This window comes from Drosophila serrata, unplaced genomic scaffold (genome assembly GCF_035046125.1).
Source record: "Drosophila serrata isolate PLE 108 unplaced genomic scaffold, ASM3504612v1 contig_382, whole genome shotgun sequence".
Classification (NCBI taxonomy): domain Eukaryota; kingdom Metazoa; phylum Arthropoda; class Insecta; order Diptera; family Drosophilidae; genus Drosophila; species Drosophila serrata.
In genome coordinates, this window is record NW_028257280.1 from 10,928,398 (window position 1) to 10,955,373 (window position 26,976).

A 26,976-nucleotide genomic window follows, 5' to 3' on the forward strand; every position below is an offset into this window, starting at 1 on the left:
TTAAATAATATTTAACAAGAAAGGAGACTTGTATGCTTGTATACCCTTGCAGAATGATCTTTGATCACTATAATTTAATTATATATATTTATGTTAAAAAACATTCACCCATACATTTTATATTTACAGTTTTACGTTCACCGTTTTGCATTTTCCTCTATTTTTATCGATCGTTCGTATAGCAGCAATATGATATAGTAGTCCGATTTTCGTAAAATTTTGCAAAAAATTCAAAATTAATATATATGTAATAGCAGTATATCAAATTTGATAAAAATCTGTTTGAAAACTAAAAGTTACAATTTTATTTAATTTTCCGATCGATTCAGATATATAAATACATATATATATATATATATACTAGTTAAATTATATAAAAGAATAACTTGATAGTTTCATTCAAATAGCTTGCTCTTCAATTTGTTCCAAAACACATCTCGCACATATGTGCGTATGATTCCCAACTGGTTCAAACATCCCCGGAACGAGTGACTTCCGCCGGCCAAGTCACAGAAATGTGTTGTGTTACAAAAGTTGCAAGTCATTGTTTATTAGTGTTCAAAGTTTAAATCAGATCATAGATATTCACTGGTCATTGATGCTTATTGGTCACAGATACTTAGTGGTCATAGATAATTAGTGGTCATAGATACTTACTGCTCAGAGTTACTTATTGCTCATAGTTACTTAATGCTCATAGTTACTTAGTGCTCATAGTTAATTGCTGATCATAGCTACATACTGGGCATAGTTACTCACTGATCCAAAATCACATTTCGCACATATGCCTATGATTCCCAACTGGTTCAAACATCCCCGAAACGAAGTGACTTCTGCTGGCCAAGTCTCAGACATGTGTTGTGTTCAAAAGTTGCAAGTCATTGTTTATTAGTGTTTAAATTTTGAAACAGATCATTGATATTTTCTGGTCATAGATACTTACTGGTCATAGATAATTAGTGGTCATAGATACTTACTGCTCAGAGTTACTTATTGCTCATAGTTACTTAATGCTCATAGTTACTTAGTGCTCATAGTTAATTGCTGATCATAGCTACTTACTGGGCATAGTTACTCACTGATCCAAAATCACATTTCGCACATATGCCTATAGCTAGAAACACACGATGCAAACAATTTGCAGCAAGTTGAAAATAATTTGCAGCAAAAGTTTGCACAAATGTTTACACCTATGCAAATATTGCAAGAAAATTTCTTGCTCCAATAAATTTTTGTTTTGCACGCAAACTTTTGCATGGCTATTGCGTGCAATATATTGCGTTACTGTCTACACGTGTTTTTATTTTTTATTGACACTGCTTGCAAGCAGAGCAAATAACTGTCGAACTATTTTTTTCTTGCGCTCTCGTTGCGAGCACAACCGAAACAGTTCATACTCTCTCGCTCTCGCTCTGAGCAAGAGACTCTTGCTGTTTTCTTTTATGTTTCTGTTGAAAATTTACCGTATTTGGGTATCGCATCGTTTCTTTTACCTTTCCTTTATATTCTTTGAATGTAAACAAAGATTTAAAAGTGGGAATATCAATACATAGTGACTCTCCATTAAAAGACATAATCAAAACAAAACGTGCGGTAGAAATGTTCGAAACAGAAATTTCCCCGCCTTCGACTTTGCATTGAAATATTTCGAAATATTTTATGAATAAATGTAAAATAAGCTTATTTTCGTTAAATTCAATATATTCGCTATAAACATACATATGTAAGAAAAACAGACATTTACTGACTTTTAATTTTATGGCCACGGTTGCGTTCTCCAGAGAATTGCCCATATATACATATATATATATATATATATATATATATTTTAATTTTTTTTTTATATATATATATGTATATTTCGTCTGCAATACAGACGCTTGCCTATGCGTGTATATATATATATATATTTTAATTTTTTTTTTATATATATATATGTATATTTCGTCTGCAATACAGACGCTTGCCTATGCGTGTGAGTGTATACCAATACATATGCAAAAGACTTTTTGCTTCACTGAACACGACAAAATGGTCTTGGAACAACCACATTGTGCTTTGTTTGCTGCAATACTACGACTGAAAGCAAACAGCACATGCAAACAAGCAAACAGTTGACGCAACCAAGATAGCTGTCAAAAAATGTATACAGACGACAAGCAACAAATATTGCTGCAAAACAACTTTGCAAGTTTTTTGTTTGCAGCAAAATGTTTTCACTCGTGTTTTAACGTGCAAATTTGTTTGCAGCAATCAACTTGCTGCAAATTGTTTGCATCGTGTGTTTCTAGCTTATGATTCCCAACTGGTTCAAACATCCCCGGAACGAAGTGACTTCTGCTGGCCAAGTCTCAGAAATGTGTTGTGTTACAAAAGTTGCAAGTCATTGTTTATTAGTGTTTAAGTTTTGAAACAGATCATTGATATTTTCTGGTCATAGATACTTACTGGTCATAGATAATTAGTGGTCATAGATACTTACTGCTCAGAGTTACTTATTGCTCATAGTTACTTAATGCTCATAGTTTCTTAGTGCTCATAGTTAATTGCTGATCATAGCTACATACTGGGCATAGTTACTCACTGATCCAAAATCACATTTCGCACATATGCCTATGATTCCCAACTGGTTCAAACATCCCCGGAACGAAGTGACTTCTGCTGGCCAAGTCTCAGACATGTGTTGTGTTCAAAAGTTGCAAGTCATTGTTTATTAGTGTTTAAATTTTGAAACAGATCATTGATATTTTCTGGTCATAGATACTTACTGGTCATAGATAATTAGTGGTCATAGATACTTACTGCTCAGAGTTACTTATTGCTCATAGTTACTTAATGCTCATAGTTACTTAGTGCTCATAGTTAATTGCTGATCATAGCTACATACTGGGCATAGTTACTCACTGATCCAAAATCACATTTCGCACATATGCCTATGATTCCCAACTGGTTCAAACATCCCCGGAACGAAGTGAGTTCTGCTGGCCAAGTCTCAGACATGTGTTGTGTTCAAAAGTTGCAAGTCATTGTTTATTAGTGTTTAAATTTTGAAACAGATCATTGATATTTTCTGGTCATAGATACTTACTGGTCATAGATAATTAGTGGTCATAGATACATACTGCTCAGAGTTACTTATTGCTCATAGTTACTTAATGCTCATAGTTACTTAGTGCTCATAGTTAATTGCTGATCATAGCTACATACTGGGCATAGTTACTCACTGATCCAAAATCACATTTCGCACATATGCCTATGATTCCCAACTGGTTCAAACATCCCCGGAACAAAGTGACTTCTGCTGGCCAAGTCTCAGACATGTGTTGTGTTCAATAGTTGCAAGTCATTGTTTATTAGTGTTTAAATTTTGAAACAGATCATTGATATTTTCTGGTCATAGATACTTACTGGTCATAGATAATTAGTGGTCATAGATACTTACTGCTCAGAGTTACTTATTGCTCATAGTTACTTAATGCTCATAGTTACTTAGTGCTCATAGTTAATTGCTGATCATAGCTACTTACTGGGCATAGTTACTCACTGATCCAAAATCACATTTCGCACATATGCCTATGATTCCCAACTGGTTCAAACATCCCCGGAACGAAGTGACTTCTGCTGGCCAAGTCTCAGAAATGTGTTGTGTTACAAAAGTTGCAAGTCATTGTTTATTAGTGTTTAAATTTTGAAACAGATCATTGATATTTTCTGGTCATAGATACTTACTGGTCATAGATAATTAGTGGTCATAGATACTTACTGCTCAGAGTTACTTATTGCTCATAGTTACTTAATGCTCATAGTTACTTAATGCTCATAGTTACTTAGTGCTCATAGTTAATTGCTGATCATAGCTACTTACTGAGCATAGTTACTCACTGATCCAAAATCACATCTCGCACATATGCCTATGATTCCCAACTGGTTCAAACATCCCCGGAACGAAATGACTTCTGCTGGCGAAGTCACAGAAATGTATTGTGTTACAAGAGTTGCAAGTCATTGATTATAAGTGTGTAAAGTTTGAATCAGTTCATTGATTATGCTGGTCATAGTTACTAACTGGCAATAGATAATTAGTGGTCATAGATACTTATTGCTCAAAAATATTTAATGCTCATAGTTACTTAGTGCTCATAGTTAATTGCTGATCATAACTACTTACTGGGCATAGTTACTCACTGATCCAAAATCACATTTCGAACATATGCCTATGATTCCCAACTGGTTCAAACATCCCCGGAACGAAGTGACTTCTGCTGGGCAAGTCTCAGAAATGTGTTGTGTTACAAAAGTTGGAAGTCATTGTTTATTAGTTTTCAAAGTTTGAAACAGATCACAGAAACGTACTGGTCATAGATACTTACTTAAAATAGTTACTTACTGATCATAGATATTTAAATTACTGAAAATTAGCTGAAATTAAATAATAGTAAGCTTCAAGAAATATGTGTCGAAAATACAATTTAATTACACTCAGAACATGTGTATTTTTCAAGTGTGTTAACCTCTCCGACGGGCACTTACTTATTTAAAAGTTGACTGAAAACAATTGGGAAAGTCACATCCTCTTGCCGCCATCATGTGCAACTAATTAAAATTCATATTCAGTAATCAATCCTCCTCCGACCTTCAGTAGTGCCAGCGGAAAATGAATAAAAAGTGTAAAAATATAAATTTAAAAACAAAAATATACAAACTCATGGCCCTTGGGCTGGCAGTTCTGCCTTTAAGTCCATTAAAAATCATTTCGATCAATGGGAGCTGTGGTAGGCCGAGCGCACATTGCGATTTTCTCACAATTAGCATTTTTACCCACTTGCCCCCCGCCTCTCTCACTCTCTCTCTCCCTCACCTGCCCGCTCACACACCTGTCGAAGCGGGAGGGAGAAGCTAAAGCGAGAAAGCAAGCTCGGATTGGGGGGAAGCGATTGAAACATTTTTAAAAATTTGAAATTCATATGCGCAGCAAACGTGAAATGTTTTGCCAAGCGTATTGTGCAATAAAAAATAAAGAGGCAACCCAAAAAAAAACAAAACAAACGCGAGGCAAGCTGAAGGAATTCTTGTATAAATAAAACTGGGAAGCAGAATTGAGAGTTGGGGGGTCAGGAAATATATATATATATATATGTATAGTATTTGCTGGTATATGTGTATGAAAACACCTAAAAGGATTCAATTATTCCCGCTCGTTACACAACAACAAAAAAAGAATAACACGCCGTGGAAAAAATTGCGCGCCCATGAAAGTATGCAACAGAAATTGCTCACGGCATGTAAAGTGCTCGGGAGCTGCGGGTGTGCGAGTGTGTGTGTAGGGGAAGTGGAGGGCAGGGGGTCATGCAGCATATGCACGCGCATAAATCGACGACAGATACGGGAGCTCCGATGGCGGCGGCAATAAAAGCAAGAGCCATGTAAAAAGGACACTCATATTTATATGCATTGATTGCCAAAGCAATGCAATACAAACACACACGCATGCAATAACACACATGTACACACACACACACTCGCGACTCACACAAACGACCCAGAACATTGATTGTAAAATAATATTTCTGTGCCGTGCCGAAAAGAGAGGGAAAAAAGAATCTGGGAAAGCGGGAGGTAAGAGTTTCGCGAAATTTCATAGCATACAAACGGGCGCTGTCATGAAATATCACGCATACGTCATGTGAACCGGACAGTGCATACACACACACACACACACACTTATGCAAATGCGCTCATTGCGACCGCCGCATATTTGCATACATCAATTGGCATCCATTATGCACTTAAATCATTATTGAAACGGCATTAAAGTGGCGGTTCCCCTTTCGGAATTTCCCGGAAATCATGTTCAACGAACTTCAGAATCCAATCCAATCGAAGGAAAATTACCAGGAGTCAAGGGAAAATTATCCGAATATGATTTTATTACTATACAAAAATACAAATATTTACTTATATTTTTAAAACATCAACGTAAGATGGCAGACATTAAATATGTTTCCCAATCCTAATAAAATATATGATGCACGCATTTAAGTTTAGTTTTCTCTAACTTACAGTTCTGGGAAATCATCTCCGATGAGCATGGCATCGATCCCAATGGTTACTATCATGGGGAGTCGGATCTGCAGCATGAAAGGATCGACGTTTACTATAATGAAGCCAGCAGTGGCAAGTATGTGCCCCGAGCGGTGCTCATCGACCTGGAGCCGGGCACCATGGACTCTGTCCGTCAGTCGCCAATGGGACAGCTTTTCCGACCGGATAACTTTGTGTTCGGGCAGTCTGGAGCTGGTGAGTAGAGTTTTCTTTAAAAGCTAATAATTTTAGATTAGAAAATAATATTGTGAAAGGCCTTAAAATAATTATATGGAAGATTCTCTGTCCTTCACTTTCAAGAAGTTCCTTAAACAAAATAAGTTGACAAAGAACATAAAACCTAACATAAATTCAATAACTGAAAAAAGCGTAGTCCACTATCCCCAAGTCTCTGTGACAACAAAGAAGAGTTTCAAAAATTGGTTTCACAAGCGCGAAGAATGCATGAGTCTATTCAGTTTCCACTTTTTTCGCTTTGCTAATGCATTTCCGTTGCACCCCATAATGGGTGCATGTCGTGTTCGTCCTCTGGTACGTGGCTTTTGTTTCCCAGTTGCCTTTCGGGATAATATGCATTTGTTTTGGTACCCACATCGACGATGGTGGGTTGTCAATGCCGCTGCGTTACCAGTTATTGTAGCTGCAGCTGCCTCTCTGGGTTGCAACTACTAAAGCAGGAGCACCGGAAATTGGTGGCACAGAGGAGGAGGGGCTTTGTCCATGCTTTGATAAGTGCCAAGAGCATGGACAACACTGTTATCACAGGCGAGCTTATCAGCCAAATGCCACTGCGATGCATCGGCCTTGTTGTTGTTATAGCTGCTGCAACAGCCGAGGGCTGCGTTGGCCCACTACTAACCTGGCTGTTCACTTCTCCTCCTCCCAGCCACCCAACCACCCAGCGCAGCTAATGATGCTGATGGTGAGGATGATTGTAATTATAGAATGGCCTGCGGATGACGATGAAAATTAATTTTGTACATGTCAGTCGCTGTGGATAATGTTGCTCCGTCCGCTGTTTGCTGCAATGACCCATTAATGCGTTGAACTTTGATTTGCATTGCTCAAGACCAGAAGTCAAACCTTAAGGCAGCATATAATTTAAGCTGAATTCAATTAGGAGCATTTAAAACGGAAATCAAGTTCTTTGTTTTATTAATTTCTACTTATTTTCCGCAGGCAACAACTGGGCCAAGGGCCACTACACAGAGGGCGCCGAGCTGATCGATTCCGTGCTGGAGGTCATTCGCAAGGAATCCGAGGGCTGTGACTGCCTGCAAGGCTTCCAGCTGGCCCACTCGCTGGGCGGTGGCACCGGCTCCGGCCTGGGCACTTTGCTCATCTCGAAGATCCGTGAGGAGTATCCGGACCGCATCATGAACTCATTCTCCGTGGTGCCCTCGCCCAAGGTAAGTACGCAACGCTCAATGCTACCGCTTCCTGCTATCATCTCATGTCATCAGCACTGCTCCGCTTACCTGTCGCCGATCCTCGTCATTTTGTGGCTGTGACCAATGCAATCCGCTTAGCGAAATCAGCTTACTGCCCCCCCCCCTCCAGGCACAGTGGGCCACAAATCAGAGGCACATCTCGGCCATTCCACGGTGCCAGTAAGCCGACCCGCAGACCCAAAAGCGCTTTACACCTGCACGCGTTTTTGCCAAATTAGCAGGCGCAAGCCGCAGAGTGCAGCGCGAATGCCACAAATGTTGTTTTATTTATGCAATTCATACGCTAAATTCAATTGCCGGCTTTGTGCGCTCCCTGGGCCGGGCTTTGTCCGAATAATTCTAATTAATTTGCAGGCGAAATTAGCAGCGCCACCATCGAGTGGCCGTGGGCCAAAGCCTAATTGCCAGTGCAATTTTAATGCAATTTAGTGGCACTCGCACTCGCAAGAAGGTGGCGGCACTCATGACCCCTCATCTGCCAAGGCCCAAAGCGACAGTAGCATTTTTTCTTTTTCGCGATGCCATTGCCTTGCAGCACTTTTGACACGCCTCAATTGCCGCTTAATTAACCCAGTTGCATATATTACACATGAGTTCAGGTAGATTGAGGTAGAACTACTCATAGATATTGGTAAATGAGGGCGGCACGTGTTACGCCTTCATTTGCATTATTCGTATTTAATTACATTTTGACGTTTAATTTAATTAATGCAGCTTGACATTAATTGACATTGGCTGGGGATGTTGTAGGAAAAAAAGGATATTCCCAATAGCATGTTATATTTATAGAAAGAAAGATAAACTAATAGAACTTTAATTAACTAAAGGAACAAGTTCAAGTTTAGAGAGTTATAATTATTGCAAGAATAAATAATGATTTAATTTTAGCAAATACAATTTACATGAAACTACATAAAAAATATGTCTAATTTTTACAGAAAACAAAATATAAAATCTGAAACAATTATCCAAGGACATATGTCCAATAATTTATGGACAAGAGTTCTTAATATTTTCTTTTGAACTTTATGTTTAATTTGAGTTGTTCCCTAATGCCTTCTGGGAGTAGGAGAAAGTCCTTGAGGCGTGAAATTAACATTTGACAATGTTCTTATTGGCATATCGGAGAACACAATAAATTTTATGGAATTTTTAGTTGAGCACACTTGCACACACACAAGAGGCTTACACTTTGCACTTGTACGGCGTTAAATTTATTACAGTCACGGCTGAACGCCAATGGTCAACTATTGAACCAGTCCAAAGTCCGATCCCTATCCGGGGTTTAACTTTAAATGCCCCAATATATTCCTCCACACATACATACATATGTATACATATATCCTGCTGCTTTTTTCGGGGGGGATCGTTATTTATGGGTTGTTCTGGGTTTGCCTGGCTCACCGCAATGTTTTGGCTTCGGCGGTCATTTTATTGCGGCCTGGCCTGACACATGCCTGTCACGTTATAGCGGTTTTAATATGTACGCGAATATATATAATTTAATAGTTTTTCATGCCCATCAGTTTGGAGCCGTGTAAAGCCTTTGTCGCCGACGCGCTTTGATAAGCGCCATTTATGCAAATGCAGTGCGCATTCACCGAGAATAATTAGGGATGCTGGCATTAAAAAAAGCACAGCATATCCCCGAGATATATTTTTTTAGCGATTGATTAAAGTTTTTAATTACGTTCATTAATTAACAAACGTCACTCACAGGGAGGACTCCTCCTCCTCCGCTGCTCCTCATTTCGAGGCAACATGAATCACTGTGTCCAGTTCCAGTTCGTTTGCCAGAGAGCCTCCGAGATTTGCACCTGCCTGTTGGACACGGCAATGATATCAGAATGCATGCTCGTAAATCCTCCAGATTCAAGGATTCAGACCACACACACACACACAAGCAGAGGAGAGATGGCAAATATTGCGTCCGGGCGGTGTTCAAATAGGAAGCCGGCAACAAATACCAAATACAAAATGCAAAATGCATATGCCCGAGCATAACTCATTAGTATTAACTGCATGTACCACCTAGGCAGACATATATATATATATGTATATATAGGTGTGCCTGTGTGTTCTCTGGGGTGTGAGTGTGTGGGAATGTGCACAGGGAGAAATAAATGTAAGCAAGTTTATTTAACAAAATGACAAGTGGTAGAGAAGGCGACGTATTTATACATTTTATAGAGGAGTGCTACTTTTGATATGAAAATTGTTTGATAAATCAATGTTTAAGAAACCCATAACTCAGTCAAAAATTAATGAATTTAATTTTGGAAAGCTTTCCTATTTTAGTTTTTGAAGGTTAATAAATCTGCATACTTACTTTAGCAATTAAATAAAATTCATTTTTTTGCAATTTTTGAATATTTTAACGATGTAACCCCTTATCAAAATTTGAAATTTTGAAAAAATTCGAAAAACGTATTTTTTGACCAGACATAGCTAGATCAATTCGGCTGTTAATGCTGATCAAGAAAATAAGTTTATAACATAAAGGGTCGGAAATGATTCCTTTACTTTATGTAAGCTTCTGACTGAATCTATAATACCCTACAAATATAGCTTATTTAGTTCTAATTTTAAAGACTGCCTTTGTAAACATTAAATTTAATATTTAAAAACGGTAAAGGAGCTAAGATTTCTCCAAGTGCAACAGTTGCATTAAAAGTGTGTGCTTGGGGGGGACTGCACGTTATCGCTCTAGGGCTGTGGCCATTAAATAATTGCCACAATTTATGTGCACACACTTGGCATACGGCAAACCGAAGCTCGAGTGAAGTTTGTCGCATGCTTAACAAGCCACGCCCCCCTTTTGTTTACCCCAAAAACCAGCCTCCTGCATTCTCCATTCTCCATTCTCCATTTTCAAGCCTGAAGCTTGCATATCGCATCTCTCATACCCAATCCTCACCTGCCTCCGACAACCGACGAGCAATGCATCTTGGTTGCGCAAATATAGAGGGCAAACCAAAGATTATACATAATTTTCAATTTGCAGCATTCGAAACACACACACACACCACACTCTCCTCCTTATGCCTGGTCAGAGGTGTACGGATATTGGGGTATAGAATGCAACCCAGATGTTTGTGCAACATGCAACTGCATTTATGCAACAACTCTCGGCCTGAGTGCCGCTCCAGGCTCAAAATAGCATTAGCAACTGCAGCAACAACCACTGCAAACATCGTATAAATAGGGTCTGCTATTCAGTTAGCACTGCATTCGAATTGCATCCTGTTGGCAGAATGCATTTTTCATGTCCAAAAAAGAAATGGCCATTGAGTGAGAGCACTCCTAGCTTCTAGGCCTATTGAAATCCTAGAGGCACAGGCCAGCTTTAAAAGGATTACAGTATTGGGATTTATTGAAAATGAAAGTCATTAAGGCTTTAATATTTGCTATAGAACTAACTATTTATAGTAAACTAATCCTCGCACATATCACCTCATCTTTAGTATTGAATCTTGCATTCCTTTGCCTCTGCTGATAGCATTGCTAATTAACGAACTTGTTTCTGCTCTTCCTCCGCGTCGTCCTTGTGCATGTCGCGCTTTCATCCGTAAATACATCCAGGTGTCCGACACCGTTGTGGAGCCGTACAATGCCACGCTCTCCATCCACCAGCTGGTGGAGAACACCGACGAGACCTTCTGCATTGACAACGAGGCTCTTTATGACATCTGCTTCCGCACGCTGAAGCTATCGTCGCCCACCTATGGCGATCTTAACCATCTGGTTTCCGTAAGTACCACCTAGTCAATCCATCTAATGCATCCTTTGTTTGTCCCTCCTTTCTCTACCCCCCCCCCCTCCCCCAACTACTACCCCAAAAACCCCCTACATTCCTGGCATACAAAAACCCGGATATGGGCAGGTGTCCGAGGTGGTAGTAGAGCCATACAATGCCACGTTGTCGGTGCATCAACTCATTGTGGACACCGATGAAACATTCTGCATCGACAATGAGGCATTATATGACATTTGCTATCAGAGCCTGCGCCTGTGCTCGCCCACCTACGAGGATCTCAATCATCTGGTGTCCGTAAGTAGACGTGTGGATTTAGAGCCGAAGGATGTCTGCCTCCGGGAACTGCCTAGAGTGAATCCCCAAAATAATTGTGAAATTCGCTAAAATAATTATTAATATATAAAATTAATGTTTATAATGTTAATGACATATCCATATCCCCGACCAGGTCACAATGTCCGGTGTGACCACCTGCCTGCGCTTCCCTGGCCAGCTGAATGCTGATCTTCGCAAGCTGGCCGTGAATATGGTGCCCTTCCCGCGCCTCCATTTCTTCATGCCCGGATTCGCTCCCCTGACAGCCAAGGGTTGCCAGCAGTATCGAGCTCTGACCGTGGCCGAGCTGACCCAGCAAATGTTTGATGCCAAGAACATGATGACCGCCTGTGATCCCCGGCATGGACGTTACCTTACGGTGGCCTGCATCTTCCGGGGTAAGTGACAAGGCGAGATATTCGCCACCAGGGTTGAGGGTGGAAAAAGAAAAATAGTTTTTTAACAACAAACCTTAAACACACATCCACACGCGTAGCCAAAACACAGGAATCCATTCATCTATCCGCTCATTTATTCAGGAACCCAGAGCCGGCTTATCCGCGCCAACTTTGTCACTTTGTCACGGGCACCTGGCGGCGCACCTGTCCGCCGTTTTTCCGGACCCGCAGGCACGTAGCCACTTAATCAGGAGCGTTGGAAAGGGGGTGGTGTTTTGGATTTGAAGTTTGTATCAAAAATTACTAACAATTGGAATATTTTTTTTAAGATCTTTTGGGAATAGTTTCTGTGGTGTCTAAAAAATGTCGGAAATAATTCCTTCACTGCTTTGCAGGCTTCTGACATTAGAAAACTTTTATAAAAATTAAGTCAGCTTTCTTTTAGTATGCTAAGCGAAAGAAATTTATTATTTAGCATATTTCTATGCACAATTTACAAGGATTTTAAGCCCCAGATACTATAAAGGATAATTCTGATCTATCTGTAGCTTTAAATCACCCCCACAACAGACCAATTTCCTAGCTACGCCCCTGACCAACACCCTGGACTCTCCAGGGGGCTTGGCTTTGGCGACGATTTTATTAGCCAAAGCCGAGCCACTGGGCCTACTTATGGGCCCCACTAAAAATGATTAATGCCGGCTGGCTGGCGGCTAAAACGGCTGCAATTCGTCAACGCGCACGTAGCGCAAATTTGTTAGCCTCCCCCTCCTCTTTCCCCTTATCCGGTGCTGCAGGGAAGTTTAAGTCCTTCGCTCCAATTTTCCTAAAAAGGTTACTCGCATTTTTTCGCGCTAATTTTTAAATTAATAAACTGCGATGCGGCACCCAAAAGTATGCCGCATAATATTTCATTTGCTATTCCTTATGTGCCGCCGCCAACGCCTCCTGCCGTTCGCCGTTCGTCGTTCGCCGTGCCCTTGCTTTTGACTGATGACTCGCAAAACGCGCGTAATTAGAAATTTACTTTCAAGATCCATTGGGGAATTGCGACCGCCGCCTGACACGGCCCCTGGCTTAACTAATCATGCCGAACGTGACTTGGGCTGCACTGCTCCACTCCAGCTCCCAGTTCCCAGTTCCCAGCTCCCCAGCCTCCCTTTCGCAGAATTTCTATATAGCCTCTATATAGCCACCTTCGTCTCCGACTGACTGCCAGAAATACTTTCAAAATAATTAATCACAAAAATGTGCTGGAAACGAAGGGAAAAAATGCCAGCGGAGGAATTTAAACAACTTTTTTAGTTACCTCCTGGGACTGTTTGTGTCCGCATCCCATTTCCCACACCGGGAACAGGAGTACGCAGCCCAGGTGGCAAGGTGCGCTGCCAGGACTTAGAAGCCGTTTAGTATTTCATATTCAGGGATTTGGGGATTCGCTTGGCGCATCAAAGCGAACTTGGCTTTTGATGTAAATACGCAGGAAGTTTCTGCCGCGCGCCCAAAGGCATCTGTTTTTTTTTTCACGCTCACTCAATAATTAACAGGTCCCATGTCCATGAAGGAGGTGGACACCCAGATGCTCAACGTGCAGAGCAAGAACAGCAGCTACTTTGTCGAGTGGATACCCAACAACGTGAAGGTTGCCGTCTGTGACATCCCGCCCCGTGGCCTGAAGATGTCCGCAACATTCATTGGCAATTCGACTGCAATTCAGGAGATCTTCAAGCGCATCTCCGAACAGTTTACCGCCATGTTCCGGCGCAAGGCCTTCCTCCATTGGTTCACCGGCGAGGGCATGGACGAGATGGAGTTCACCGAGGCCGAGAGCAACATGAACGATCTGATATCCGAGTACCAGCAGTACCAGGTCCGTCTACAGCTTCAGTTAACACTAGAATGCATAATACATTTCCTCTGTTTAGGAGGCAACGGCTGACGAAGAAGTGGAGTTCGATGAAGAGCAGGGCGAGCAAGACGGCTACGAGTCGGAGGTCCTGCAGAACGGCAATGTTGAGTAAGGACCTGGAGCCCAACACAATTGTTGCTGTTTTCTGTATACTATTTTGTAAATTTTTGGCCTACGGCAGGCTTTACAGAAATATTTAGTAAATATAGATATTAAATGAGTAAATGACGACTTCCCTTAGAGTTCGCACGTTGTATTCCGAAATATGTCTAAAAGTTGATTTGTTTTTATTGTATAATTGGCGTCTACAGGGGGTAGTTGACCAGCACATCCTGCCGGGCCAATTCCAGCAACATAGGATCGTCGAAGAACTTGTTAATGGACACATCCTCGGAGAGGCCCTTCCTGCGACGCGTCTTGATCATAAACTCGCGTGCCAAGTGAGAGGCCTGCTGCGGCTCCAATGGTCGGATGATGATGCTCTTGTCCAGCGGATCGCCGGGCACAATTTGCCAGTGATGGAACACCGAGAGACAGAAGGCCTGACCCTGGGTATGCGTGCGCAGGTCAGTTTCAAAACCAAACGAATCGATGGCGGGTATAAATGCTTTGATCGTATATATGGGGGAACCAGAAACAGGAGCATCCTGCGTAACATGACCTCTGGAAAGGGGATAATACATATTTTAAACTAATGACACATGGTTTAACTAGGAGTACAACTTACCTGCGCCTGGCCAGCACCGTGTAAACAGCAGACACACAGTCTGCGGGCGCCTGCACCTCCACAAACAGATAGGGTTCCATTAGACGCGGCGTAGCCATCAGGAATGCGGAGTAGGCTACACGACGAGCAGTGGGAATAATCTGACCGCCACCACGATGCAGGGCCTCGTTGGCAATGACGCCGTCAAGAATCTTGAATTTGACATTCCTAATGGGCTCCTCGCACAGCGGACCTTCTCTCGTGCCCCACTGGAAGCCCTGGACAATTGAATCCTTCACCGCCGTCAGCAGGTTCTTGTCCACCTCCGATGGCAGTGTGTCGTCGACGAGAATATTTGGACCCGTTGAGTCCGGCCCAAATGCCCAGATGGAACGCGCTGCCAGCAAATCCCAATCGTAGTTCACCTGGAAGAACTCACCGATACGTTTCTTGTTCCAATTTATGCAGACAGTTCCGTTTTCAATGTCCTCGGCGAGACCTTTTTCCAGCGGCTCCGAAATCATGGTTATTTTGTTCTTCTTGTTCGGTGTTTCGGCAAAACATTTTAGGGAACTCGTTTCCACAACGGTTTCGCAGAAGGCCACCACAGGATCTGCCACTTTGATATCGATTTCCGAATACATTTTTCGCAGGTCGTGCATTACACAGTCCAAGTACAGCTCGCCGGTTCCCAGGATTACATGCTCACCCGACTCCTCAACACGCGTCGAGAGGAGGGGATAGGATTTGTTGACTTTCCGCAGACCATCCAGCATCTTGGGCAACTCAGAGGGATTTACCGGCTCCACGGCAATCTTGATAATGCTCTGCGTATTAAATTTAAGCGGTCGGAAGATGTAAAGATCTTCTGGAACATTAATATCCACAATCGTTGACGTTTTCACAATGCATTGATCGATGCCTTCGATGAGGACCCAATTGCCGGCTGGGACTCGGTTCAGTTCCACTTTATAGCGCGACTCAAAGACCCATAAGCGACCTACTTGGAGTATGCGTGAGTCCTCTTCGTCCTGCAACGTGTAGTTCTCTCCCAAGACACGCACCTCCTGACCAGCATGCAGGGTACCGGAGACAACCCTAGCCAGGACCTGGAAGAAGGTGCAGTCATCGTTGGGATACATCTTGGAGCTGTGAACCATCAGAGTGCCGTACTGATTGCACGAGATCATATCGCGGTAGATGTCACCCTCCTTGGGTCCGGTGTATATATGATCCACCTTTCGCTTGGCGTTTTCCAATGGCGACTTTATATGCTCCACGCACATGTCCACGAAGCCACTGCAATCGCCCATAAACCTACTGCAGACAAGACGCAGCAATGGTCGTATATTTGACTTCATCTCATCCTTTGAGACGCGTACATTAAGCTCAGCTAGAGTGTCCGATAAGGTGGTGTCCACATCACCCACCACCTGGGCAATCAGCTTGTACATGGGTTCTAGGATGAACTCGACAAAGCTGCGTTGCGCCGAATTATGCGGCTGCTTCTTTGAGAACTTGCGTCTATTTGTAGAAAATTTGTTAGTTATTTAAATAGCAATTTTTAATTACACTTACGTTTTACTGTTAAAGTACATGTCGCCCCATAAACGCTTGGCAAAGTCCAGATAGCTCACACCTTCGTAGGTATCTGCATAGAGCTTGGCAAAGGATTTTAGGGTGAAACAGAAGCCATACAAGGAACTGGCAAAGCAAACGTTGCCTAGAATTGGAGAAACCAGCAGATTATCATCTGCAGCGCCATAGATGCTGTGAGAAAAGGATTAGGGATTAGTTGAAAAAAAAGTTGCATTGTATTGCAAAAGAAAATACCTAAGCAGCCCATTGACCTCCTCCACAATATGTTTCAACTTAAAATAGGCATCCTGAGGTGGCAGTTTCAGCTCCAAGATCAGACGATCAATCTGAAAGAGTAAATATAAGCATGAAAAATAAGTTTATAAACCAACTAAATCACACACAAACCCACCTTGTTGATGCAAACCGTGATGGCCTGGCGTTCCTGCACCGCATGCTTGAGGAGGCGCTCTGTGTTCAGCATAACGCCCTCGGCAGCATCGATAAACAGAACCACACCATCGCACATACGCATGGCGGCGGTAGCCTCATCCGAGAAGTTCACATGCCCCGGAGTATCAAAGATGTTGAGCAAATAGCTCTTTTGCTTAACATCCTGCAGCACGAGGGTCACAGGTGTGGCCTTGATGCTGCAGCCACGCTCCTGCTCGGTAAATAGGGTGTCCGTGTAGCGCAGCTGTCGCTCCTCCATGTTCTCGAACTGAGGATGTGTCTGGCGCATGAGGCAATCAACGAACGTGGTCTTGCCATGGTGCAGGTGGCCAACTAGAGCTACGTTGCGAATGAGCGGTGGCGTGTCCATCAAGTCTGCCATAAACTCCATGTCATAGGTGGTTTCCTGCATGTCCTGTTCCTTGATCTGGAACTTTAACTTCTTCACCGGCTCGATGAGCGGCTTGTCCAGTGGCTGGGCGTCCTCTTCCTGCACAATGGTCTCTACATCCGGCCCGTAGACCTCTACAGCGGACGGATAATAGCGTTTGTCTTCGTGTAGCACCACGGCAGTCACTTCCTTATCCTCATCCTCCTGCGGCTCAGCCTCATCCTCGTCCATGGCGTCCTTAAATAAGATAGTTATTGAGTTTTGATACTATTCATGTGGTTTTATGGCGACTGCACCTCTGGATCATCCTGAACATCCGGTTGACCGTAAAGGCTCTGGTCGTCGTCTTCATCGCTGTCCAAGTCTGGGCCAATGTAGTTTCCAAATTCGTCATATAAATCGGAATCCATAGTATTTCCTAAAAAATGTGGGAAAACAAGGTTTGCACAACCGGCGTCTCAGAAATGTGTCCCTGTGGTTAATTTCGCTAAACTAAGACCCGCGAACACATTTTTTAAACAGCCAATTACTCACCAACGATTTAGAAGTCGTCTATAAACTGTTTATTTCTCAATATATTAAGGAAAATCAACAATTAAATTCTTTTTACAAATTTTACACAAAAACGCGGATCTGCAAAACAATTGATAATCGATAGATTTAATTACAACCCCTCGTAAGCTGGTCACACTTTTATCGGTCACAGACCGCTTTGGTGCTGCCAACTTTTCCTAAGTGTAAAAGTATCGATAGTATAGATATTTCCCCCTTAGCGGTAAAATTAAACATGAATTTCCCAGTTACCTAATTAAGAGTAATTAACATTTCCCAGTAGGAGCAGGTAGCGCTTGCGAAAAACCTAGGTAGACGACGGATTAGGTTTATATGACATCGTTACAGACCAAAGTCATTAGTCGCGAATTTCAACTGAAGGCGTCAGCAGCATTATGAGAAAAATATATTTACTCCTTCTGATGGCCCAATTTGTGGTCTCGAGTCGAAATTTAAACCAAATTCTTGATCGCGACGAATGGATTAGCATTGCGAAGAAGTATATAAAGAACCACAAGCCGTATAAAGTAATAAGTTACGAGCCGTATAAGCCACAAATCGTTAACCTTACCAACTCATTCGGTGGAGAATTTTGGGAAACAACAATAAGCCCGGAGGAAACAACTAATCACTCTACTGAGGAATTTTCCACCACAGACACCACGCTTTTACCAGACTCAACAACAAACTCTGGTGATACGGATTTTATGGAAACCACAACTAGTGCTTATGACTCTTCTACAGCAACCTGGTCCACCACTGAAACTCAAGAAATAACTACAGTGTCTCCAGAAACAAGTACTTTTATTCAGACCACAACAGCGCAAAGCTTCTTTGAAAGGGACAGTACGACTTTAGAGTCTTTGGTGGATAAAATTATTCAGGAGCAGCCGGAAACTACAACGGAAGTTTCGCTAAGCACCACAGAAACACCGGAAACTTCAACATATACCGATGGCGAGTCTCTACCTTATTACTCCACCAGCACGGAACCAACTGCTTCAACTATCTGGTCTTGGTTTTCCTCTACAGAATCGTCAGATATCACAACAGAATCAATAATCAGCACAGAACCGCAGGAAATGAGCACTTTAATTGATACTACAACACCTGAATCTACCACGGTTGGATCTGTGGAAGATCAAAGTACGGAAACCTCTACATCCTTGCTAGATATTATTTCCACGACTCCTGGCTTCGAAACTACCACAACATACTTGGATACAGCTATTGAAAGTACCGAAGAGACTTATTTTGGAACTGAAACCACACCTCCAGGACTTAACTTTACAAGTCAAATCCAAGAAGCCACAACTGAAGCCTCCAAAACCACAACAACGACGAAACGAGCAACTATCGTGGAAGATGCCATCAGGCCGAAGAAGAGGAAAATGAAGTACACTTCAGATACAGAACCCGAAATCTCATGGGACTAGAATTTAATAAAAAAAAATAAAATAAAATAAAATAAAGATTATATACATTAAAGTAGATGCGTAATATATTTTAATCAGAAGTTTCCAACGTTATAAAGAAGTAATTTCCGAGTTTATAAATCGTATATATTATTGCTGTCCTGGTTTTGAAACATCAATGTTTCCCGCCTCTACTACGTGGTGTGACCGCATTCTTTGCGGCTTCTTTGGTATTCTCCGCAGCTGCGGTCACACCGTGAGGAAAAAGAACCAAACAAAAGATTTGAAAAATAATTAGCAGCTGCAAATAGTTGCTCACTAGTTTTCTTTGTTGCAGTTTGCAAGTTCGACGTGCACTTTCTTTACTCTCAGATAAATTATCTCGAATCGTGCGCTTCAATTACGAACGGAGTTTGGGAAAACCAGTTTTTTAGCGTGTTTTTGTGACTCATCAGTTTCCACAGGCTCGCAAGGAGGAATTTCGCCATGGCCGCCAGCAACAACAGCGAGTCCGCCGATCAGGTTGGCATACGTGTGGATAATACCGAGAATCAGGACGATCACACCGATGCCCTGGGCTCCTCGGGTGGCAGTGCAGGTGTGGCCACCGCATCTTCGCACAATCCATACGGAAGCGGCGCCATCGGGCAGCTGGCCAATGGCTACAGCTCACCCTCCATGACCTACAGGAAGAATGTGGCCAAGATGGTCACGGATCGTCATGCTGCCGAGTACAATATGCGACACAAGAACCGCGGCATGGCTTTGATCTTCAATCATGAACATTTTGAAGTGCCCACCTTGAAGTCCCGAGCGGGAACCAATGTGGACTGCGAGAACCTGACGCGCGTGCTAAAACAACTGGACTTCGAGGTCACTGTGTACAAGGACTGTCGTTACAAGGACATACTGCGCACCATCGAGTACGCAGCTTCTCAGAATCACAGCGACAGCGATTGCATTCTGGTGGCTATTCTATCGCACGGAGAGATGGGCTACATCTACGCCAAGGACACACAGTACAAGCTGGAGAACATCTGGAGCTTCTTCACCGCCAACCACTGCCCCACGCTGGCTGGCAAGCCCAAGCTGTTCTTTATCCAGGCCTGCCAGGGAGATCGTTTGGACGGCGGAGTGACCATGCAGCGCAGCCACACCGAAACCGATGGCGACTCCTCAATGAGCTACAAGATACCCGTGCATGCGGACTTTCTCATTGCCTACTCCACGGTTCCTGGATTCTATTCGTGGCGAAACACCACCCGCGGCAGCTGGTTCATGCAGAGCCTGTGCGCCGAATTGGCTGCAAATGGCAAGCGCCTGGACATCCTCACCCTGCTGACCTTCGTGTGCCAGCGGGTGGCCGTCGATTTTGAGTCCTGCACCCCGGACACGCCAGAGATGCACCAGCAGAAGCAGATCCCTTGCATAACCACCATGCTGACGCGCATTCTGCACTTTACCGACAAGCAGATGGTGCCGGCGGGACGGGTTTGATAGCTACTAGACTGGATAGTGAGCTGGCTGCGGAGAGGTGTGTGATAAGCGGAGGGAAGGCGTAGGAACGCCGAGTCGCAATTAAGATACAACTGCCAAACGTAACTTCGCTGGCTATCGGCGCTAATGGCGCATATTTTTATAAAACCCCCTTTTCCCATGGCCACGTTTGAGAGCCACTGACCATTTCTTTTATTTGACCACAATGTATCTTTAAATTGGCTTTCATTGCTTATTGTCCGCCTGTATCTGTACTAGGGTATGGGTTTCCTTATGCAAAAAAAAAAAAGGAAATCTCAGGGGCGAAAGCTGTACTTTGCATGAATTCCCTGCTAATGTTGGCTTAAAATCCTGCCATTTACATATACTTAACTAAATTTATTTTATATTTACACTTGCGCATTTATATTTATTGTTTAAATTATTATGCATGCGATCTCGAGTTTCAAAATTATTAATTTTTAGCGAGACTAAGCCAACATTGCCCTGAAATTCATATATACCTTTCGCCTCTGATTCTTCTTGATCAGGAATATGGGAACCACCCTCTATATTTATCTACGATATCCGGACATCCCCTCTTTTTTAATTTTTATACGCATAAATATATATAAGTGTATATTATTGGGCAGCTGTGTCGCGTCCAAAACAAACATAAAAACAATTTTAGACTGTAATCGAAAGTTTTATGAACAACATATACTATCTCTTTATACGATTTTTACTCTTATATAATATACACATTAGCAAATGTTTTCATTTCAAGTTTTTCCGCTAATAAAAACGATCGAAAACAATGGGGAAAATCAATGGCCAATGGCTTATTTAGGTGCTTTGACCTCGCCGCTGTCGCATTTTTGGTCCCTCAAGTTGAGCGACATCTCTGGAAAAGGCATCATCAACATCAGCATCGTCGGGAGAAAAAAACGAGGGTCATACGACTTCAGAGCTTACAATCACTTTATTCTTAGGAGCTGCGACACAAAACAACGTTACTAAATTCCAATTTAGAGTTCACTTAAAGCACGAGGGGATGTGGGTAGAATTTTAAGAGCCTGTCAGCGGATCCGACGCGGAGGCTGGATATAAATGCACGTTTCTGATATATAAGTTTCAACTAATTAAAAAACGTAGAATCTTCGCTCACAATATTTGGATAACTGCCTAGATGTGGCCGCCCTCCTTCAGCTTGGCCACCAGGGCATCCACATCGGCGACGGTAGCGCCAGCCTGGCGCACTGGTGGATCCTCCACGGAAACGACCTCGATGCGGGGTGAGGTATCCACTCCCAGATCCTTGGCCGTGACCTTCTTCAGTGGCTTCTTCTTGGCCTTCATGATGTTGGGGAGCGTGGCGTAACGGGGCGTGTTCAGGCGCAGATCAGCGCTCAAGACGGCTGGTGTCTTGGTCTTGATGGTCTCCAGACCTCCGTCAATCTCACGTGTAATGGTCAGACCGGCGTCCGTCTTCTCGATCTTGTTGCAGAAGGTGCCCTGCGGCCAGTCGAGCACGGCAGCGGTCATCTGGGCCGTCTGGTTGGCATCGTCATCGATGGCCTGCTTGCCCAGGATTACCAAATCGGCCTTCTCGTCCAGCGCCAGCTTAGCCAGGATCTTGGACACGTGGATGGGCTGCAACAGCTCGTATTCGGCGGCTGGAATCTCCACGTGGACGCCACGATCGGCACCCATGGCCAGGGCGGTGCGGATAACCTCCTGCGACTGTGTGGGGCCCACGGACACGGCGATGACCTCCTCGGCCAACTTCTTCTCCTTCAGCTTGACGGCCTCCTCGACGGCAATCTCGTCGAAGGGGTTCATCGAGTGCTTCACGCCCTGGGTGACCACACCGGTCTTGTCTGGCTTGACGCGGACCTGGACATGAGATGGAATAGGAAAACTACTTTAATTATCAATTAATCAAAGCGATTACGCAAAACAGAGGACGCAACAAGTGATAAAAAAGAATGATGAGAAATGAGCAACAGTCGAATTTAGGGCTCACCTTGACGGCATAGTCGATCACACGCTTAACTCCAACCAGAACACGCGCCATTTTCTGCAAATTATTATATTTTTATGATTTATTTAAGGAAATTTATGATTTTTTTTGTTAATTTTGCGGACTTACCTCTTCAAGATGGAAACGAACTGATTTGTTGGTCGGAGGGGAGGCGCGGGTGGTCCAAAGGTCTTGTGTGCTTTGCGGCGTTGCCAGGCCGTCGTGCCGATTAATTTATTCACAGTTATAATATACCTGAAAAATTAAACCTAATTGGTTTACACAATTTAAATAAATTAGAAAACATGAAGAAAAAAGTTGTTAAATGTTTTCAATGTTACTTAAATTAGCATTTATTAAACGCTTGTAGATTATTTTATATATTCTTCTGGTATTTAAGTCGAAACGTAAGTCAGATCGGAAGACTAAATCATATAGGTGCTATTGAAAAATTTAAACATTTTTAGAAAAATTATTATAAAATTTCCCGTTTCAAAATATTTACCCCTAATTTGATATAAGGTTCTTATATTATTGTATTAATTATAAATGATCGAGTTGTAATCTCAAAGGGTATAGAAGCTTTCTTGGTTTTAATTAATTTATAAATTGATAACCACGCGATTAGTATCGGCAATATGTACCATCACCAAGCACGAACGAATTCCTGGCTTTTCTCTCCTCTAATTTGTTATCAGCTGTATGTACTTTCACCACTTTCGGTGCCGCTGTGCGATCTTCCATTCCAAATTCTGGTAAAGATCGGCTCTTTCCTAAAACAAAAATGGCCACCACAGCTCCGGTGATCATGCGCCTCATGGCCTCCTCAATAAACACAGCCAAGCGGGCTGGCGGGATCATACGCGATGTCCTCAAGAAAGGCGACCTGGGAATCGTAGACAAGGGAAAGAACGATCCTCAGACGGAGGCGGACCGCTCTGCACAGCGCTGCATCATTGCTTCGCTGACGAAGAAGTTTCCAAGCGTAAAGATTATCGGCGAGGAAGGTGGCTCCGATCTGAACGTTTGCGACGATTGGCTGGTCACGGAGCTGGATGAATCGTTCCTGCAGCAAAGCTGTCCAGAGGAGTGGCAAGATGCCAAGCCCGAGGACTTTGTGATATGGGTGGATCCGCTGGACGGTACAGCAGAGTACACACAGGGTAAGTAAATCGAATAAAATCTTTTGGCAAGTAAATATCTATACAATTTGTATCTATTCTGCAGGATTTGTTGAGCACGTCACTGTACTAATTGGCATAGCTGTTAAGGACGCAGCCGTGGGCGGCATCATTCACCAGCCGTTCTACAAGCAGCCCGGCGGCGAGCTGGGTCGCACTATTTGGGGTCTTAAGGGTCTAGGAACGGGAGGATTCGTCCCAGTGCCAGCTCCAGCCGGTCAGTTCATCATCACCACCACTCGCTCGCATTCCAATGCCTTGCACCAGCAGGCTCTCAATGCCTATGCATCCACCGAGGTGCTGAAGGTCGGCGGTGCCGGCTTCAAGGTGCTGCAGCTGCTGGAGGGCAAAGCACATGCCTACGTGTTTGCCACACCGGGCTGCAAGAAGTGGGATACGTGTGCACCCGAGGCAGTGTTAGAAGCGCAAGGTGGCTGCCTGACCAACATAAATGGCGAGCACTACTTGTACAATGCGGATGTGGAGCACGTGAATCGAAAAGGCGTACTGGCCAGCCTGGGACAAAATCATTCCGAACTGGTGGAGAAGATACCCGCAGATGTGCGGGCGGCAGTGGGAGCCAAGCTGTGAGTGTGTCGGTACTTTATTTTATTTTTAATGTTGAGCTAAAGGTATAAACATACATACATACATAAATTAAGCGATAACAGAAGGGATAAAAGATCAAGATCGTGAAATTATAAGTAGAAACTTTGAACGAAACTTAATGTAGTATTATGATTTATCGAAACTTCCGCTCTGGCTATTGATGCTGCTGTTTATGCTGGTGCTGTTGTTGACCGCCGCCGAGTTGTTCAGGTAGCGATTTCGCTTCGCCTTGGCCATCTTGCAGGAGTTGACCGAAGCGGCGAACCGCAGCGATTTGACAGACTCTTGAAAACAGTCCTGGAACGGCGAGACATTGATGAACATAAGGGTCTTGGAGTTGCCACCCAGCGAGGGCATCAGGAGATGGGTCAGCTTGGAGTTCCGGTAGGGAATGTGATCCTGCTTCTGCAACAGCGCCAGGATCACGTTGGTCAGCTCGGAGAGTGAACGATTAATATTCTTGGTCTCGGTCATCCGTGTGCTGGTCTTCGGTGACTCCGAACCGGCCAAATCCACCAGATTGATAGATCCCACCGACATTTCCTGCTTATCCGCATGTCTGCCGATTAGCGCCAGCTTCGTAACGGCATGAGAACGCGAGGAGCGCTCGTTGCCAGCCGTGGAGGCGGTGGCTCGGTTCATCTTGGCCGTGTACATCAGTTGCCGCAAGTGATTAGGATCAGTGACAGTTTCCTCCGTGATATTGGACACATAGATATCATTCTTATTGTTCTTGGCCATGCGAATCTCCATGTCCTTCTGCTCGTTGCTCAACAGGTCGTATAGCACCTCGTTGTATATTTCCAAGAAGGTGGCCTTGATCTCGTACTCCCATCCCAAATTGCGATAGCCCCGGATGGAGTCGAAGAGCAGATCGACGGTGCGCGGGATGACGCCAACGCTATCTTCCACTCCGTCCATTGTGTACGTCTTGCCGCTGCCTGTCTGACCGTACGCAAAGATGCATATGTTGTAGCCATCAAGGGCTGATTGAATCAGCGGCGACACCATCTCGAAAATGTCTGTTTGCGAGGATTTGGGATGAAAGACCTGGTCGAACGAGAAGATTTGCTGGCCCATTTTGTTTTTTGCCTGGGCATCAATGCTCTGCAGCTCAACGGTAGCCTCATCATGGTAGGTCCATGTGCAGCACATCCGGTTCTCCTCGCAGTCCAACGGTGGTCGAATTCTGCAAAAGACGCGAATATTTCCACGCAGATCCATCACCGTGTTGTGCAGCTCCTTACGCTCCATGTTCGATGCGAAGAGCTGCTCCTTGCAAATCTCCAGCTCTGCCGCCTGCTGGTCATTGCTGCGCTGGAGTTCGTCGGTGAGTTGCCGCAGATGCACCACCTCCTTACTAAGAGCAGCATGCTCAGCTTTAATTTTCTGTAAGAGAAATCAGCTTATTAATGGTATGCCTTATATAAATGTATAAATTATAGGCTTACCTCATGTATTGCCTGCAGTTCGGAGAGCTCCTCCTTGGTTCTTCCCAGTGTTGTGGTAATTGTCTCAATATTCTTTGTGTGCTGCTTCACCTGCCTCTGGAGACACTCGTTATCCGTCTGCACGTTCTTCAGCGTGGATTCGGTCTCAATTAGCTTGTTCTGCGTCTCCTCTAGCTGCGAGGGTAATGATTCCAGCTCACCCATGTCCTCTATTTGCTTCTCGTATTTGGTTTTGAGGACCTTGTGCTTGTCGAGAAGATCGTGAAAGCGAGCCTTGAAGTCGTACGGTGCTATGCGCTTCGGCGCAGCACCAGCTGCACCTCCTGCCCCAGCTCCGCTAGTTTTTGCTGTACCAGAGCCTGCTCCTACGGCTTTCGGTTTGGTCTTGGCAGCGGCAGCTGCGCAGCTGGTGCAGTACCACCAGCTCGAGGAGCAGGCCGTGCCGGAAGTGGCCGCTTAGCAATTGTCCCAGCGGCGCCAGACGTTGTTGTGGAGGCAACCGCCGGGCGTCCCAATCGCTGGCTGGGGGCGGTAAAGCCACTACTGGCCAGACGTGATACTTTGGATGGTATGGTGGGCAATGTGGGCGGTGCGGCTGCGCGCTTGATGTTCTGGCGCATTTCGTTGATGTCGCAAGCGGAGCGACTGCGTCGCAGTTTAGCCCTATTGATCATTTTGGCGGGTTCCGGTGAAGCAGCTCGTGCTAAGTGAGGCATAAGGATTAGGAGGCTAAAACAAAACGCAAAATTCTTCGGACTCACCTCCTCGTTGTTGCAGCACTTGGGGAAGATTGTTGAGGTCGCGGGTTAGAGGCGGCAGCAAGTTTCCGCAGTAGGTCTGGTTGCCACTGGTGCCGCTAGCTGCTCCTGGTCCTCCTCCAGCTCGTATGCGATCCGTGGGTAGCACAGTTTTTACCGGCGGCAGAACTGGCCGCTTTGCTGTCAACATGGGCTTTGGCAAACGGGATTCCATGACGTTAAGTGGGTGTGGTCCTTAGATTTTAGATATATTTTCGTAACTCCTGGCCTCTTCAATTGGATATTTTGATTTTAATATTTAGGACAAGCGACGCCGATGCCAATTCGCGCCGTTATTTTCGATTGCAGGGCTGCTTTGAAAATGTGTGACCATATTTAAGACATATTTCCATTTCAATCAGAAGTGCTGCCACTTTTTTCGTTTCCTGCTCGTGCGATATATTCCGTGACT

At 44.0% G+C, this 26,976-nt stretch overlaps 7 protein-coding genes across 9 annotated transcripts in view; 4 read left to right on the forward strand and 3 right to left on the reverse strand.

Annotated features, from left to right (window-relative positions):
- Window positions 1–14,157, forward strand: part of betaTub97EF (beta-Tubulin at 97EF) — a 28,749-nt gene extending 14,592 nt beyond the window's left edge. For both annotated transcript variants that reach the window (XM_020942730.2, XM_020942731.2), the window contains 6 exons: window positions 6,063–6,297; window positions 7,282–7,511; window positions 11,136–11,303; window positions 11,759–12,023; window positions 13,571–13,893; window positions 13,949–14,157. In XM_020942730.2, coding sequence (XP_020798389.1) covers window positions 6,063–6,297; window positions 7,282–7,511; window positions 11,136–11,303; window positions 11,759–12,023; window positions 13,571–13,893; window positions 13,949–14,044 — 1,317 coding nt within the window. In that variant the 3' untranslated portion in view covers window positions 14,045–14,157. The remainder of the gene's footprint in view (window positions 1–6,062; window positions 6,298–7,281; window positions 7,512–11,135; window positions 11,304–11,758; window positions 12,024–13,570; window positions 13,894–13,948) is intronic.
- Window positions 14,158–14,196: 39 nt separating this feature from the next.
- On the reverse strand, window positions 14,197–17,780 carry LOC110176394 (116 kDa U5 small nuclear ribonucleoprotein component). Its single transcript, XM_020942727.2, has 7 exons — window positions 17,595–17,780; window positions 17,357–17,478; window positions 16,629–17,297; window positions 16,472–16,563; window positions 16,217–16,408; window positions 14,660–16,162; window positions 14,197–14,595 (listed from the first exon to the last, which is right to left on the reverse strand). The coding sequence occupies exons 2-7, from the start codon at window positions 17,468–17,470 to the stop codon at window positions 14,238–14,240; spliced, it is 2,928 nt and encodes a 975-aa protein (XP_020798386.1). The 5' UTR covers window positions 17,471–17,478; window positions 17,595–17,780; the 3' UTR covers window positions 14,197–14,237.
- Window positions 17,781–17,873: 93 nt separating this feature from the next.
- LOC110176552 (uncharacterized) lies at window positions 17,874–19,048 on the forward strand. The gene has a single exon (XM_020942942.2). It carries the CDS (start codon window positions 18,008–18,010, stop codon window positions 19,046–19,048), a length of 1,041 nt encoding a protein of 346 aa, XP_020798601.2. The 5' UTR covers window positions 17,874–18,007.
- Window positions 19,049–19,513: 465 nt separating this feature from the next.
- Drice (Death related ICE-like caspase) lies at window positions 19,514–21,321 on the forward strand. The gene has a single exon (XM_020942800.2). It carries the CDS (start codon window positions 19,514–19,516, stop codon window positions 20,522–20,524), a length of 1,011 nt encoding a protein of 336 aa, XP_020798459.2. The 3' UTR covers window positions 20,525–21,321.
- A 145-nt stretch (window positions 21,322–21,466) lies between these two features.
- Window positions 21,467–22,769, reverse strand: Etfb (Electron transfer flavoprotein beta subunit). 2 transcript variants are annotated; one of them, XM_020942802.2, is made up of 4 exons: window positions 22,656–22,769; window positions 22,530–22,583; window positions 21,672–22,399; window positions 21,467–21,603 (listed from the first exon to the last, which is right to left on the reverse strand). In XM_020942802.2, the coding sequence occupies exons 2-3, from the start codon at window positions 22,578–22,580 to the stop codon at window positions 21,689–21,691; spliced, it is 762 nt and encodes a 253-aa protein (XP_020798461.2). In that variant the 5' UTR covers window positions 22,581–22,583; window positions 22,656–22,769; the 3' UTR covers window positions 21,467–21,603; window positions 21,672–21,688. The 2 variants fall into 2 exon arrangements, with proteins under 2 accessions (XP_020798461.2, XP_020798460.2); XM_020942801.2 differs by having other exon boundaries at window positions 21,467–22,399; window positions 22,656–22,768.
- Window positions 22,770–23,158: 389 nt separating this feature from the next.
- On the forward strand, window positions 23,159–24,430 carry LOC110176522 (3'(2'),5'-bisphosphate nucleotidase 1). Its single transcript, XM_020942899.2, has 2 exons — window positions 23,159–23,689; window positions 23,754–24,430. Exons 1-2 carry the CDS (start codon window positions 23,311–23,313, stop codon window positions 24,296–24,298), a joined length of 924 nt encoding a protein of 307 aa, XP_020798558.1. The 5' UTR covers window positions 23,159–23,310; the 3' UTR covers window positions 24,299–24,430.
- On the reverse strand, window positions 24,073–26,875 carry ncd (non-claret disjunctional). Its single transcript, XM_020942898.2, is given in 4 exon segments — window positions 24,073–25,705; window positions 25,768–26,169; window positions 26,172–26,470; window positions 26,529–26,875. Coding segments are annotated over 4 exon segments (2,175 nt in total). The 5' UTR covers window positions 26,740–26,875; the 3' UTR covers window positions 24,073–24,442.
- Window positions 26,876–26,976: the final 101 nt, after the last annotated feature.